We start from the raw sequence: 16,096 nt of genomic DNA, 5'->3' as shown, positions 1-16,096 counted from the left end.
AAAGGAAGTTTTATTTAAAGGACAAATGCCGTCCAAAAAGAGATAAACATCCATCTTAAAGATGGATGTAAGTAGGTGTTCCATCTAAAAACAACGGAAACTAACATCCAAATGTTTTCTTACTAGAATTATTATTTCTAGTTTTAGAATGTACTTATTTTTTCATTTTCTTAAAAATTAAGTGCAAAAATTTATCTCAAAAATAAATTTATTAATAGGCCCGCATTTCTACATATGCGGGCTTGATCGCATACAAACCGGTTCCTTATTTAAAGGATAGAGGGGTGCTTTTGAAAATATCCTCACCACGAGTGGCATTTGTTTTTCAGTACCATTTTTTGCTCCCTTTCCTGTTTATTTTCCTATCATTCCCCGTAAAAACCCAAAACAAATATACTTATACCATCACTTGACGCGTAGTTTTTTTTTTTTTTTGTGAACAGCTGCCGCTCATTTCAAAATTCCCATTGACCCGAAAAGTGGGCATTTCTTCCAAATATGAGGGTATTTTCGTCATTCATTTCCTTCCCCTTCTTTATATTCCATTTTGAAAGTTCCGAGTGAGAATTAGGGCATTTTCACATTCATAATCAGAAGAGTAGATGACAGGCAGTCTCTCTATGTATCTCTGGTAGTTGGGTTTCAATTTTTCATGTGATTCTTAATTTTAATTGAATATCATGTATGAAATTGATTGATAATTTTTTCTTACCTGATCATCTCCTTTGTTTGATTTTTATTATTATCATTCTTCACTGGTTACACATTTCTGCAAGCAATTCATTTTTTGGGTAGATTCTAGAAATTCCTTTTGAAGATAAATAGAACAATAACTGGATTTGTTACTGTCAAAGTGTTTTGAAAATCGAAAAATTAGGTCCATAATTCTTATATGCATTTGGGTGTATGTGTGTGCATGTGTTAATATCCATGGATGGTCGTATGTATCTCAACTTTCCATTGGTTTTCTGTGCATTATTATTATTATAGTTATTATTATAGTTATTATTATTATTATTATTATTATTATTATTATTATTATTATTATTTTGTTATTGATATGATGGCTTCTTACTTATTGAATTTCCACTGATTCTGTGCATTATTATTATTATTATTATTATTATTATTATTATTATTATTATTATTATTATTATTATTATTATCGCTATCACTATCACTATCACTATACTTTATTATTATTATTATTATTATTATTATTATTATTATTATTATTATTATTATTATTATTATCACTATCACTATCACTATCACTATCACTATCACTATCACTATTACTATCACTATAGTTTATTATTATTATTATTATTATTATTATTATTATTACTACTATTGCTATTATTACTATTACTATTATTACTATTACTATTATTATTATTATTATTATTATTATTATTATTACTATTTTACTATTACGATTACACTATTACTATTACTATTACTATTGCTATTACTATTACTATTATTATTATTATTATTATTATTATTATTATTATTATTATTGAGATGATGACTTTTTACTTATTTTCTTTCTTGTTAGGGTTTCTATGAGAGAAGGTTGATATTAGTCGCACACTTTTAAATTAAATGAGGTAAATGAGGACCCTGTTTTTATGAGTCCCCCGACTCATACTATTTTCATGCGGGCTCCCTTGAACACCCATTATTGTATCGATCTTGGATCCAAATTTGTAGTGATCCATGATATACATTATAATGATCATGAATATAAAAAATAAAATATAATAAAATAAAATTTTAAAGCATTTTTATTAGAATATTTTCTTTAAAATTTTAGAACTTTTTTATTAGAATATTTTCTATAGGAATCTTTAATTGTGTGGAGAGTTCGATATTGGCTCAGGATGAACGCTTGCAGCATGCTTAACACATGCAAGTCGGACGGGAAGTGGTGTTTCCAGTGGCAGGCGGGTGAGTAACACGTAAGAACCTGCCCTTGGGAGGGGAACAACAACTGGAAACGGCTGCTAATACCCTGTAGATTGAGGAGAAAATGGAGGAATCCACCCAAGGAGGGGCGCGCGTCTGATTAGCTAGTTGGTGAGGCAATAGCTTACCAAGGCGATGATCAGTAGCTGGTCCGAGAGGATGATCAGCCACACTGGGACTGAGACACGACCTAGAATCCTAAGGGAGGCAGCAGTGGGGAATTTCCGCAATGGGCGAAAGCCTGACGGCAATGTCATGTGGAGGTAGAAGGCTCATGGGTCGTGAACTTCTTTTCCCCGAGAAGAAACAATGACGGTATCCGAGGAATAACAGGGTAATTGAATGAGAATGGATAAGAGGCTCGTGGGATTGATGTGAGAGGGTAGCGGTGGCTATATTGCTGGGTGCGAACTCCAGGCTAATATGAAGCGCACGAATACAAGTTATGCCTTGGGATGAAAGACAATTCCGAATCTGCTTTGTCCACGAAGAAAGAAGCTATAAGTAATGCAACTATGAATCTCATAGAGAGTTCATCTTAAAGATGGACGTTTGTGATTGTGTGGGCTAGTGAGTCCTTTGACTCACAAAACGCTTTTTTATTAAATAAATCATGAGTTAGCTTTGATTTGATAAGGAAATGCATGTCTTTTCAGTTCCATTGTCGTGGAACAATCAATGTTCAGGTACTCTGCTCAAGCTCTGGACTCGGGCCCTGCCTGAGCCAAGTAACTCGGACTCGCCTAAGTGATGTACAGGGCAAAAAAAAATCCCTTAAGAAAATAAAAAACTATTAAAAATAAAAGAAACATAAGTAAGATCAAAGTAAACTCAACACAACATTAGAAGTTAAAAATATAAAACATGGATTAGAAAAATTGATTTATATCTAGAGATATTTCAGAAAAATCCAAAAAGAGGAAAACACCAAAATAGGGCCTCTGACAAGAAACACTCACAAATCATCATAAAATACACATTAAAATTTCATTTGCAATTTAAAATAGTGTTTTAACCGAGTGCTGGACTTGGCAGGGGGCTCAGTCCAAGTAACTCAGCCGAGTCCCTCAACACTAGGAAGAATCAATAGAAGTCATCCTGTTTTTTATATGGAAATGAGGTTCATTCTTCTCTGTTCCATTTCTCTACAAGATTATGGGTATCCAAGTTGACTTTTATCTTGTTATATTCTACTATTCATACTCATGAAAGTACTTAATCTTTGTAAGACTAGCATATGTTTACTTAAAGATCAGAATTCAGAAGTGATTTTTAATGTAACAGAAATCATGTGGAAATTTAAGCTTTTGATCAGTAACAAGTATCTTTATAGTTCAGAAGAACATATCTTGATAATTCCTTTCTTAGGTTTATGACTTTTGTCTTCTTGTTTTGAGGATTGATCAGCATTGTACCATGTATGTCATAATTGTGAAATGCATTCGGTTTATTTACTGAATTGAGATGAACACATTTTCGGCAAATATATAGGTCTGACGAATAACCTTAATAGAAAAGGATCTCCTCTATAGCTTGTACATTTGTTTCCAAATGCAGGAAAACACCTCAATCTAGAGGATAACATGATCCCTCATGGCTAGCATGTTGGTACTTGCTATGGGACCTATGGGCTTCATTATCCATGAAGGATCACTCTCGTAGAGGCATCACTTGCTGATGGGAATCCTGAGTTGTTAATGCCTTCTTCATGCTGTTGACTCCATGAACCCTAGTTTTGGGTTGATCTTGAGGGCAGCACAATACTAAGCCTCTTAAGTTGCATGAGGTGTAGGGTTTCTTATTGTGTACCCATGTTCAATGAGGTATTACTTATTTAAGAATTGTTCTGTGCTGAAAAAATTATGAAATGTGGCTCCATCATCCCTATCCTTGCTTCCTCCGCTACTAATCTCACTGAGCAGTACAAGTCCTCCCTTATCGGTGTCTTCCACCCTTAGCGTAATGTCTGTAAAGGCATTGAGAGGTGGGCGAAGGAAATCTGGAAGGAACCAGGCCTTAGGTGTTGACCCCTCTCTAATGGGTCTTTCCTGTTTCTTTCCCTTTAGCAGTCACAACCCTATCCTCTCTCAAGAGCTCTGCTTTGTTTTCGTTCAAGGGCGTCATTCTTCATCTCTCCAAGTGGTCAGAAGACGTCAGAGCTTTCTGTTGTAAAAAATTATGGGTTACAGCCTCAGACATCCCTCTTCATTCCTGGTGTCTTGACATCTTCAAATCCATCGGCAATGCTTGCGGCTCCTTCGTCGTTGTTCACTAGAAATCTATGGAGAGCTTACCCCTCGGATCTCTCCGTCTAATTGTAGACGTCTTGGACCCGCAGTGCATCCCTTCTGTTCTTTGGCTCGAAGTGGTCGGAAACTTTTACAGGATCTTCTTATCCTGGTCGACGGCCTCCCCTCCCTCGCCTCGCTTTGCCTCTCCGCCCGTCTTTGGGCAGGATACTTCCCCTTTCTGTCACTCAACTGTATCCTCCCTTGAGGCGTAGAACCATTGGACGCTCATGTCACGAAAATGCCAGTCGCAAAGATTCCACAATTTTCATCCACCTTGAAGGGCTCGTCATCCCTTCGAATCTCCATCCTCTCTGCCTCGTGCCCCTCTACCTCACCTTCTGCCACCTCCCCTCCACCACCAACTCTGCCTCCTCCTCCTTCAGTCCTCGCCACCTCCCCTTCACCTTCACCTCTGCCTCTGCCTCCTCCCCCTTCGGCCCTGGCCATATCTGCCTCGCTAGAAGGCGCCTAGGGTGTGGCGTCCGCAGTTGTTGACTGCCGTGCCACGTGCCTTACGCAGGAGGATGAAGGTCGGGTACGTCCCACTTACTCACTGCAATGTCGGCCTTTTGTATCTCACATGGCCTGTTTGCTGCCGACTTTTCTTGTGCCCACATCGTCCATCGTACCACCTCGAGACCACGCGTCTGCCTCTTAGCACGCTTCACTACTCCCCATGCCCTTACCGTCGATGCAGGCCACCTGTACGATGATTCCTCCTCAGCTCTCCACCTACCCCGGTCACCCATCCCGAGGAGGTCTCGCCCCATAACTCTTATCACCCTCCATCCCTTATTCTCTTCGGATCCCTGTCGACATCCCTCCACCTACCTCATCCTGGGGAGCTATCCCCATCCTACACGCTCTCCACCGTCACCACCACCCTCGAGGCCCACCATCCTGTCACCTCCCCACCTTCATCATTCCCCCTGCAACCATGCCTTGCTTGTTTGCCCCTCTTTCTCCTGTGTCCTCTTCTCAACCGTTGGATCAGCCCTCTACCTCGACTCATGCCCACGATATACCCCCTCTTCCCCCTCTCATCAACCTAGATTCAGAGTGGGAAGTAGACCAGGACTTCACCAACCTTCCCCGCCAAATTCTCCTTCAACTAAAGTTTCGGTAGCCGAGAAAACCACGGAAACCATGGACCCCCCGTAACTTGGTTCTTGCCCTTGTGCTCTGGGGCACTCCCATTATCCTTTCTGTCTCTGTTGTCTCTTTTCCACCCTTTCCCTTCAGCTCTCCTAGCTTCTTCCCTCGTATTCTCTCTCTATCCCACTCCTATCCTGACCCCTTTGCTGCTCTCCTTCCCCCTTCTTTCTCTACTTCTATTCCAGCCTACTCTAGGGACATACCTATACCCATCACCTTCCCCTCTTTGCCACCTCCTCCTGCTTTCTTTTCTGTCTCTGGCTCCACCTCTCTACCTACAACCCTCCCTTCTCCTCCTGTTGCAGTAACCTTTCCTGCACCCCCTATGCCTTTATCCCTCGCCACCAGCCAGTTATACGGAGATGTTCGCCATGGACCTGGCCTCTAACTCACCCAAGCTGCCTCCCACTTCTCAGGGAGCCACCTCTGATCAGCCCCCTACCTCATCTCAGGCTACACCGAGTACCCCTACTTTCAGGGACCCCTTTGGCTTTTCTTCGGGCAACTTCAGGTTGACAGAGGCAGATGGGCTAGCCTTCCTTGTTTTGCCGACGCTCCCCTCTCCTCTTGCCCTATCTCCTTATGACTCTTCTAAAACTTCGCTCGTGGTCGACACAATGGGGGATCCTATCTCTCCCCCCTCGGTGGACTCGGATTTTGTCAACAGTATCGACAAGGGGCAAGGCGAGATTCGGGACGTGATGAAGGTCATGGGGTTCCCTCACATCGGACCTGATGGACCTTTCCAGGAATTTTTCAAGGCAGATATGCGGACTTGAGTCTTGGTAAGCAAGAAGGGATATCACGAGTGGCCAACCTGACTTGTATTGTAAATTTTGACAAAACTTCTACCTCTCATCACTCTCTCTCCCATTCTCCATAACCAATCCTCAAATGGCCTGCTAGTGAGACGTTCCCTCAGGAACTCTCCTCTTTCTTTTGCCCCTCAATGATAATCCTTTCTTGGAATATTAGAGGGCTGGGACATGCTCAAAAGAAACAGGCAGTCAGAGACCTCTGCTCAAGGCATAAACCTTCTGTTTTGGCCCTAACTGAAACAAAACTATCTATTCCTACTCTTTCTCTTGTCCGACAAGTTTGGGGGCGCATACCATGTCAATGGGCTGCTCAACCTTGTGAGGGTGCTTCAGGGGGAATTTGGGTGATATGGGACCCCACAACCCACTCCCTAAATTCCACCCACCTGGCGAGATTCTCTATCTCCATCCTGATGACCAGGATTGCAGACAGTCTCTCTTGGAAATTTTCTGCGGTCTATGGGCCTAACGCAGATGCAGATAGACCCACACTTTGGGAGGAACTAAACCTAGTAGCTCAGCTCCCTCACCTTGTGTGGTGCATTGGCGGGGACTTCAATGTTACTAGGTGGTCCCATGAAAGAAATTCTTCTTCTAGGATCACACAAGCCATTACGGCCTTCTCAGATTTCGGGGCCTTGAATAACCTAGTTGAGTTACCATCGCAAGGACCTAGGTTCACTTGGTCAAACCACACCACCAACCCCTCACTTTCCAAATTGGACAGATTCCTAATCTCAATTGATTGGGAATCCACATTCCCTAGAACCCATTCTATCGCTCTTCCCAAACCCACCTCAGACCATTGTCATATTCTGCTTGAAACCAACCTTGTTGACAGCGGTCCAAAACCATTCAGATTTGAATTGACCTGGTTAGAAGAAACCTCTCTCCTCAACCTTCTTCCGAACTGGTGGCAGTCTCTTTCTGACCTAGTTGAAGGTTGGGCTGGTTTCAAACTCCAACGCAAACTCCAGTTATTGAAGGCAACCCTTGAAAGTTGGAGCAGGGAACTACTGGGCTTCTTCGGGCCCCAGAAATCCTCGACCTTACTGGCTATCCAATCCTTATACATCTTGGAAGAGTTCAAACCCCTCTCGGAATCTGAACTCCTTCTAAAGGATGATCAAAAGGATGACCTCAAGCTTCCATACCAATCCATCCTAAAGAAAGAGGAAATATTTTGGTACCAAAGGTCAAGGATCAAGTGGTTGAAGGCCGGTGATCTCAACACCGGCTTCTTCGATAAGATGGCCAGCTGTAGGCTCAGAGACAACTACATCTTGATGGGAACAATGTACTGCCCTTCGACATCGAGCAAGCCATCCTAGGCTACTTCAAAGACCTTTTTTCTGGACCTCCCATGAGGGACCTGGATTTCTTGACTTTACCGTCGGACAAAGCTTCATGGTTAGAAAGATCGTTTTTTGAACTAGAATTTGTTGCTGCCATTTCTGATTTGGATTTGGAGAGAGCCCCTGGACCTGATGGCTTCCCCATTGCCCCCTTCAAACAGTTTTGGGCCTCTTTTAGAGAAGATTTCTTCAATGAATTCCCTTCCAAGGGGGTAATTCATAGGGCAATGAACGCCACTTTCATTTCACGCATTCCCAAAATCGAAGGTGCTACCCAACTCAAAGGCTTTCACCCAATCAGCTTGGTCAACTCCACTTATAAAATCCTCGCGAAAGTTTTAGCTTCTCGCCTGAAAGAGGCCCTTCGCCTTGTAATATCTCCCACTCAAAATGCCTTTATCAAAGACCAGCAGATCTTGGATGGGACACTAGTGGCCCATGGATGCATCCATCCTAGACATTTGGCCGGAGCACCTGGTATAGTAGCCAAACTCGACTGGGAAAAGGCTTACGACCATGTAGATTGGGACCTCCTTGAAGAGACTGAATCTAGGATGGGATTTGGAATTAAGTGGAGGAATTGGATGAAAGCGTGTTACTCCCATCCTCACTTCTCCATCATCATTAATGGAACCCCCGAAGGTTACTTCCCTTTCACCGAAGTCCTCAGACAGGCAGATCCCTTTTCTCCCTTCCTTTTCACCATAGCGGCTAAGGTATTCAGTAGGTGCATTTCAAGAATGTATTCGGTTGGACGCCTGCATGGTTTCTCAGTTGGTCCATGAGCCCCCACTGTTACCCACTTACAATATGCAGACGACACGTTAGTCTCTTGCAATGCCGACCAGGCAGAAATTAGGTGTTTTGACTTTGCAATAGGCTTCAAAGTCAACTTCGATAAAACTAAGATGATGGGGGTCAACGTTGACTCTATCACCCTCTCGGAGTTTGCCAATAGTTGGGGTTGTGGGGTAGAGACTTTGCCCTCTAAATACCTCAGCCTTCCTTTTTGCATAGGCACACCTAAACAAAGACTTTGGTCCCAAATAGTAGACAAAGTGGATCGCAGGCTAGCTGGCTGGAAAGGGCGCTTTCTCTCCCGGGGAGGAAGGCTAACTTTAATCAATGCCACTCTTGCCAATATCTCGGTTTACCAAATGTCCATTTTCCATATGTCGGTAGCAGTTAGTTCCAGAATTGAACAACAAGTGAGGAGATTCTTCTGGTCGGGAGATGATTCCAACAACAAATTCGATTTGATTGTCTGGGATAAACTTCCTCAGACCAAGAAAAGGGGAGATCTGGGAATTAAGAATCTCAGAACTCAAAATATGCGCTGCTAGGCAAATGGAGTTGGAGACTGTCTACTTTAAATAACCAGCTTTGGATCGACATCCTTAAATACAAATACCATCTCCTGAACTCTCGTTGGTTGCCGAATCTTAGACCCAACCAGAGGTCTTCCGGTATTTGGTGGTCTATCTGCTCAGCATTCTATGCGTTCAAATCTCGCATCAGATTTCACCCGAGAGAAGGAAACCGTATCCTATTTTGGCATGACCTTTGGCTGGGTCATACTCCTCTCAGGAATAGATTCCCTGATCTTTTTTCACTGGCCAGAAATCAAGAGGCAACGGTAGCTCAAGAAATGCTTTCGGCTGGATCATGGAATCCTACTTTCAGAAGGCCTCTTATGGACCTTGAGATCCACCTTAGCAGCAGAACTTCAATCTGACTTCTTTCTACCATAGCCTATCTCTTCCACCCCTCTATCTCGCAACGCTGTTGCAGCCAAGGCCTGGACATCTTTCGCACCACCCAAAATCTAGATCTTCACGTGGTTGGCCATCTCTCAGAGAGTACTCACTGTAGATCAATTGCAAAGAAGAGGGATCCCGATTCCTAATCGATGTGTCATGTGTCTTGAAGCAGAAGAGACCAACGACCATCTACTACTGCACTGTCCATTTACTTTTAACATTTGGGGGTCCGTCCTCAAATTGTTTAATGTGCAATGGGTGCTACCAGCATGGGTGACTTCCATCCTCACCTCTTTTCAACCTTACCCTTGGCACAAGGCAGGGATTCTCCTTTGGAAGTCAATGGTGTCAGCAGCTTTGTGGGTCATCTGGCTCGAGTGCAACAATAGAATTTTTAGGGGGGAATTCTCTACTTGGCACAAATTTTTCAACAAGCTCAAATCCATGATAATCTTTTGGGCAACCAATCATCAGTGTTTCAAAGGAGTTTCTGCCTTGGCTTTCAACCAAGACTGGAGAAATATTGTCCAATTCCATCGACTGCGCCTGCAAAGGGCATCCCGATGGAAACCTCCACCCTTGGGCATCTTAAAACTCAATTTTAACGAGTGCTCTCTTGGCAACCCAGGCCTGTCAAGGATAGGAGCAATCCTTAGAGACCATCTCGGTACTACTGTGGCAACAACATCTAAACATATTGGGCACAATAACTCCATGGAGGCTGAAGCAATAGTTCTCTTGGAAGGCCTCAAACTCACACAACCCTTCAACTGCGCTTGCTTGTAGTGGAGGGAGACTCCAAGAACACCATTACCTGGGCACATTGTCCTTCTTCCTCCCCCCCTCCTTGGTCTTTGGCACACCTCTTTGACGAGATTGATAATCTTTGCAGGAATATGTCCGTCGTGTGGATGCATACTTGCTGGGAAGGAAATCAGGATGCTGACTACCTAGCAAAAGAAGCGGCGGCGATGGCTAACAACTAGACACTCTATTTTTTCGTTGTTTGCCTTTTCATCTTGTTTTGTGAATCAACCTGTTTTCCTAGGGTTCTGTCCCTCACTGTAACCTCTTAAAAGGGGATTTTGATTCAGCCTTTTGTTTGATCTCTACCTTTAACATCCTCGCTTGTGGATTGCCAAGGTTTATTGTATTATTCCTTCTTATAAATTAAAGGTTAACGTTATCCAAAAAAAAAATATGCTGATGGGATGACCAACCAGTTTGATTGATCCACAATATTGTATACTTTTCATAGTTAATACAAATTACAGTCAACATTATCACAAAAAAAGAAAAAAAAGAAAAAAGAAAAAAAAATGCTTTGACAACTAGATGCATTTGTGTATTTCTATCTTTCAAATTTCTTTAGTCTAGCTTTTTGTTCATCCTACGAATACTTGTCATAAGTCTTGTAAATATCCATTATCGGGCCATATATCTGTTAAGGAAAAGAAACTGCAGCAAGTCATATACTATCACTTTCCAGTGTTCATTTACTTGGCTCAATTTGGACTCAGCCTCTGCCCTAGTTGACTAACTCAGGTGAGTTTAAGTGGACTCTCTTGACTCCTGCCCGGGGCCACAAAAGCCTTGGGAGACATCATAAAAATTAAGGAGAAATCCCCAAAAAAAAAAAAAAAAATTGAACAAGGAAAAAAGAAATAGAAAATTACAAAACAACTAACATTCTTGAAGCTTTAGAGAAAAAACATCATCAAGCTGAGAGAAAGGGTAGGGCATTTGGGGTTCTCTGATTAGCAGAGAGAGATTAGGGCATGTGGGGTTCTCTAGGTGGAATGAACTGAGTCCTCCCTCTCTCTCCATGATTTCCACCAAATTTCACTATTCTCATAGTACTTGTAGACCACAATTCCAATTCCATGAGAATATATGTATGCGTGTAGGAGAGAGAGAGAGAGAGAGTCTTACTAACAGTACCCTGGTGAGGACTGTAGCATCTCGCCTGAGTACTCCAGAACTCTGGGGAGCCTGCCTGAGTTCTATTGTACTAGGGCGAGTTTGTATAATGCTCACCTGAGTACTTCACAGGTATCTCACCCCATGATTATGTACAATATGCTCTCCTGCCAGGGTGCCGAGGCCTCGCCTTTACTGAGTTTTTGTCCTTTTGAGTTCACTAGAAGAGTCGGGTATGCTATGTGGTATTAGACTATTACTATTATCCAGACTTAACGAGGAGGTGATTAGCTTAATATTATGAAGGAGATTCTTTTATTGCAAATGTTGGATTTCAGTTTTAAGTTTTTAGAAAGGTGTTTATTTTGAAAATGTATATTTTTTCATTAAAGGATTAGTTAGAGTTTAATTACTATTAAAAAAGTTAATAAGTTTAAAATTTGGTCGGCAACAGGATATTCTTTGTATTTTTTAAATGTCTCCAAGCCTCATACATGAGGGAAGAGACAGTCCATATGCAATCTATTGTAACACCATTGTGTTTTTATACTCACAACATCTGGAATGTGTACTTTCTTCCAAAAGTGTTTAGGTTGTGATGAATCAATGAATATTATTAGATGCTTAATATTGGGATAAAACCTCAAGAAATTGAAACATTCATGTCTATTTTTCGCCAAAGTTCGTGAAGATGTATATATTATTGTTTAATGCTGCCGTCATGAAAGAATCCTCATCATGTTAAGAATCCTCTGAGTGTAGCTCATATGGCAATGTGCTACTTTTAAAGATGATACTCATGTTCAAATCATCTCCCATGGCTTTATGGCAATCAAAAGAAGAATAAAGTAAATTATATGGCATGGTGTGGTTATGATGAAAGAATTAAGGAAGTCGAGGGTTATTTCTGCGCTCTTAATTTACTGGAAACCATGTTCGCTTTTGATGTTCCTTTTTTCTCTCTTAAAAGAATAAATATCTGCCATTAGTAATCATAAAAGTAAGAAAAGAATCAGTGACATGCCTTAGATTCTGTTTTCACTTTTTGCCAACATGATGATCGACTTTATAGTTGATACCGATAAAAGAATTATTGACTTGGAATTGCTGATTTCTGCTCACTTGTTGGGTTTTGTGTACAGATTTGTATCAGATTGTATGCTGCAATATATGGAGGGTACTAGTGGGAAGACGGATTCATTGGAGAGTACGGAAGGAAGAATCCTAGAGGATGAGAGCCTTGATAGGTTTAGCAGCTTACCTGACAATATCCTTAATTCCATCCTTTCATATTTGCCCACAAAGGAAGCTGTGAGGACGAGTGTTCTATCCAATCGATGGAAATATATGTGGACTGGTATTTTGGTGCTTGATTTTGATGAGAATTGCTTTTGTGGGAAGGGGGAGAATAGTAGAAAGAGAGAGAAAATGGTGGGCATTGTTAACCGGGTCTTGAAGCTCCATTTTGGGCATGTTGAAAGGTTCAAGCTTGTGTTTTACCCTGGAAAGTTCAAGTCCCATATCTCTAGGTGTTTGCAATTCTTACAAACGAGTGGGGTTCAAGAGCTCGATCTTGATTTCAGAGGGGAATCTCAAGAAGCCTATGCCGGATACGGTTGGTATGAGTTACCATCTTGTATCTATGATTTAGGGTCGCTATTGGTATTGAATCTTAAAAATTGTACCATGGGTGTTCCTTTGGAGTTTAAAGGCTTAAAATCTTTGAAGACTCTGTGTCTCTCTGATGTTTATATCAGTGGCGAACAACTTTCCATTTTGGTTTCTAAATGTGAAGTCCTTCAAAACTTGACCGTACATTGTTGCAAGGACATTGAAAACATTAAGATTTTGGGTCCTCACACTCAGCTTCAGAGCTTGAAGATAGATGGATGCTGTGTAACTTTGGGGGAACTTGAGATTGATGCTCCAAATTTGTTGTCTTTTGATTTTACTGGCTGGGTTTCTGGGTCTCCTATGTTAAATGTTCCTCGGCTGTTGAAAGCAACCATTACTCAGAGTTCCAAGAACTCTTTAGATGGACAGAATGAAAAATGGTATCTCGAGATGGCTATGAATCTTAGCAAGCTGGTTCATGTCGAGTCTTTGTCTCTGCTAGGATTTTTTGTCAAGGTAAATTGATACACCTGTCTCTTCTTTGAGGGAATTTACCCAGGTTTTCTCATGAACTTGTTAAATGGTGTTCTTATTTTGGTATATGTGGTACAATCCAACCATAGTTTGGTGGGTCATCACCATCCATTTCATTGATAGAGGATAGAACATACCAGAACAAGAGATGGCCCCAAAGGTAGGTCCCATTCTCTTTCTATCACCATCCATCACTTCAATGGATGACAATGAATCAATGGACTGTGGCCTGTTTGTTGTCCATGTAATTTATTTAGATGTAAGATATCACTAGTTCATACTCTTTTTCGATGATATGTTCGAACATTTAGAAATTTATGGAATATATTGAAATTCATCAAGATATTCCTTATTTTCTAATGTGAGTTTTCTACCCATTTCTTATAGGCGAAGATTTGCTCAAAGAGATTGGGCGGCCTTCTCTTTTTTGATGGATATAGTCATACAACTTTAGTTTCAGAAGTTCAGTAATTTGGTTTTAATTATCTTATTATTGATATGGGTTCTACTATTATGGCTGTTCTAAAAAATAATGGGGGCACCTAGGTTGTTGAAGTCATTGTTATTGTTCTACTTTTATTTCTTCACCAGTCTAGTTCTATTTCTTCCCCAGTCGTCAGTTTTATAATTCTTTTTTTTCCTCTTAAAACTGAAAGAGAATCTTCTATAATTTTTGAGGGGAGCCATTTCATAAGCAATTATGGTTAAACCCATTTGCTCACCTCATTTTGTGGTCTGTGGAAGTTTTTGGCTAAAGGTGAAGCGATAGACCAGGTGCCTACAAATTTCTTAAATCTCAAGAAGCTTGCCCTGAAAGTAAACATGACAAAAGTTTCTGAGGTTACAACGATTGCTCGCTTCCTTGGATGTTGCCATCATTTAGAAGAAATTGTTTTCTGGGTGGGTCTTCTACAATCACAAATTGCTCTATAGCTTCTTTCTTTCGTTTTTTTTTTTTTGGTTTTCAGTTAACTTTGTTTTTCAATTCTCCATTTTCGCTTATTTTGATTCTTCTCTCACTCTTTTTCAGCTTGACCAACATCATCCCGAACTAACTTGGCAATTCTGGGATGCACAAGTGCCTCCATATTGTGTAGTAGATTACCTTAAAACTGTGGTGATAAAAAACTTCTCGGGATTGGAGGATGAGGAAGCATTCGTAAGATTCTTGCTCATGTGTGCCAAGGAGCTTAAGAAGATCACTGTTAGTTGCTATGAGAGCATGCGTACAGAGAGGAGGATGCAAACAGCTCTAGAGAAATTGGCAAAAGTAGAGAGGGCTTCCCAAAATGTTGAGATGGTTATTGATTTTGACTCAAACCAAGATCTCAATGGGGACAAGTATTTGTACGATGATTCAACTGACGGACTAAGTGAATATGATTATGGCTATGACTACGACTACGACGACGATGACCATGACTACGATTATGACGCGTTTGAGATAGAGGATTATTTTTCTGACCAAGATATGATCTTAAATCTTTTCTTGCACTAAGTATGTCAAGTCTTGGTTCAAGTTTGATCCTTCAATTCTTCTATTGCAGCAAGTGCTTTATTTTTGGGCAAGTTTCAAAGTCAAAATTGATGCCAATATCAGTTTTATTTTGCATCTAGACTTAATGAGCTCATCTATAGATAAATAATGTAGAATTCTGGATATGGTTCATATTTGATCTACAGAATTAGTATAGGGTCTGTGGAGTGCATTCTTGAGTATGAGACTTAGTTGGAATAAAAAAGTGGAATGAAAAAATGTTGAATCCCATTTAAGTTGGAATGGACAAAAATAGATTTAGTAGTATTTTTAATTTAAGGAATTCACTTGTGGGTTTCGTTCTTTGGCATTTATAAGTGCATACCTATGCTGAGGGGCTATGATAGTGGGCAATTACCATTATGGATATTGAAGATTGAGCATAGGCTGGAGCATCATTGTTTGATATATTCATACTGCTAGACAGTCATTCCAGCCATTCATAATTGACTCTGGGACCATGTAAATTGTAAATAAAAAGAGATTAATAATTAATCATTGTATGTGTAGGTACCTAGGGTGTACATGTCATTTACCCTATATGCTTTTCAGGTTTCGAAATTTGGTGATGTTATATGGCACTATGATTTTTCTGGTTTTAGATTTTGGAGCTGTTTTTCTGATGCGGTGGTCGTGGGGCAGTCAGCTACAACCACACCTAGAAAACCTACTTAGAGATGGAATGAGGACCCACCCATGACTCGCAAATTGTGTTCTATGTGGACAGTCCATTTCAGTAAACTGCTCACTTAGCATTGGTTGTTTCAGGATCCTGACTGGACCTGCCAATTAGGTTTTCAGTACTCGGTTGCAGTAGGCTATAACCGCAGTCTCATAGAATCGCAGCCCTTAGAAGTTTCGTGTATTTATTTATAACAGCTAAAATTTCCATGTGAATTAGAGTGTACTTGATGACACAGAGAGGTGTGGAATCGTAGCTGGGTAAACTTTTGCAGAACTGAGTGGATGGAGGTGGGGTTGGAAGAAGGGGGAACTTCTGAAAGAACTGAGAGGATAGATAGGGGGTCCTATCTATTGGACAATGGAACTTCAGAGAGAGAGAGAGAGACTGAAACCATCCATGGTCAGTAAAGTACCTGTAAACATAAGTAGTTCATCACTATCCGATTCTCTCGTGTTC

At 41.0% G+C, this 16,096-nt stretch overlaps 1 protein-coding gene across 6 annotated transcripts; it reads left to right on the top strand.

Annotated features, from left to right (window-relative positions):
• Nucleotides 1-548: 548 nt before the first annotated feature.
• On the top strand, nucleotides 549-15,186 carry LOC18433769 (F-box/FBD/LRR-repeat protein At1g13570). 6 transcript variants are annotated; one of them, XR_016046074.1, is made up of 5 exons: nucleotides 549-631; nucleotides 1,886-2,475; nucleotides 12,413-13,578; nucleotides 14,163-14,318; nucleotides 14,449-15,186. XR_016046074.1 is itself a non-coding variant. In XM_020666779.2 (5 exons), the coding sequence occupies exons 2-5, from the start codon at nucleotides 2,417-2,419 to the stop codon at nucleotides 14,914-14,916; spliced, it is 1,671 nt and encodes a 556-aa protein (XP_020522438.1). In that variant the 5' UTR covers nucleotides 549-631; nucleotides 1,886-2,416; the 3' UTR covers nucleotides 14,917-15,186. The 6 variants fall into 6 exon arrangements, 5 of the variants coding, with proteins under 5 accessions (XP_020522438.1, XP_088710196.1, XP_020522441.1 ...); XM_020666779.2 differs by having other exon boundaries at nucleotides 12,413-13,400; XM_088854070.1 differs by having other exon boundaries at nucleotides 1,886-2,541; nucleotides 12,413-13,400.
• Nucleotides 15,187-16,096: the final 910 nt, after the last annotated feature.

Source organism: Amborella trichopoda, chromosome 12 (assembly GCF_054954075.1).
Source record: "Amborella trichopoda isolate Santa Cruz 75 chromosome 12, AtrichopodaSantaCruz75HAP2 v2.0, whole genome shotgun sequence".
Lineage (NCBI taxonomy): Eukaryota > Viridiplantae > Streptophyta > Magnoliopsida > Amborellales > Amborellaceae > Amborella > Amborella trichopoda.
This window is presented reverse-complemented; position numbering and strand designations above follow the sequence as displayed.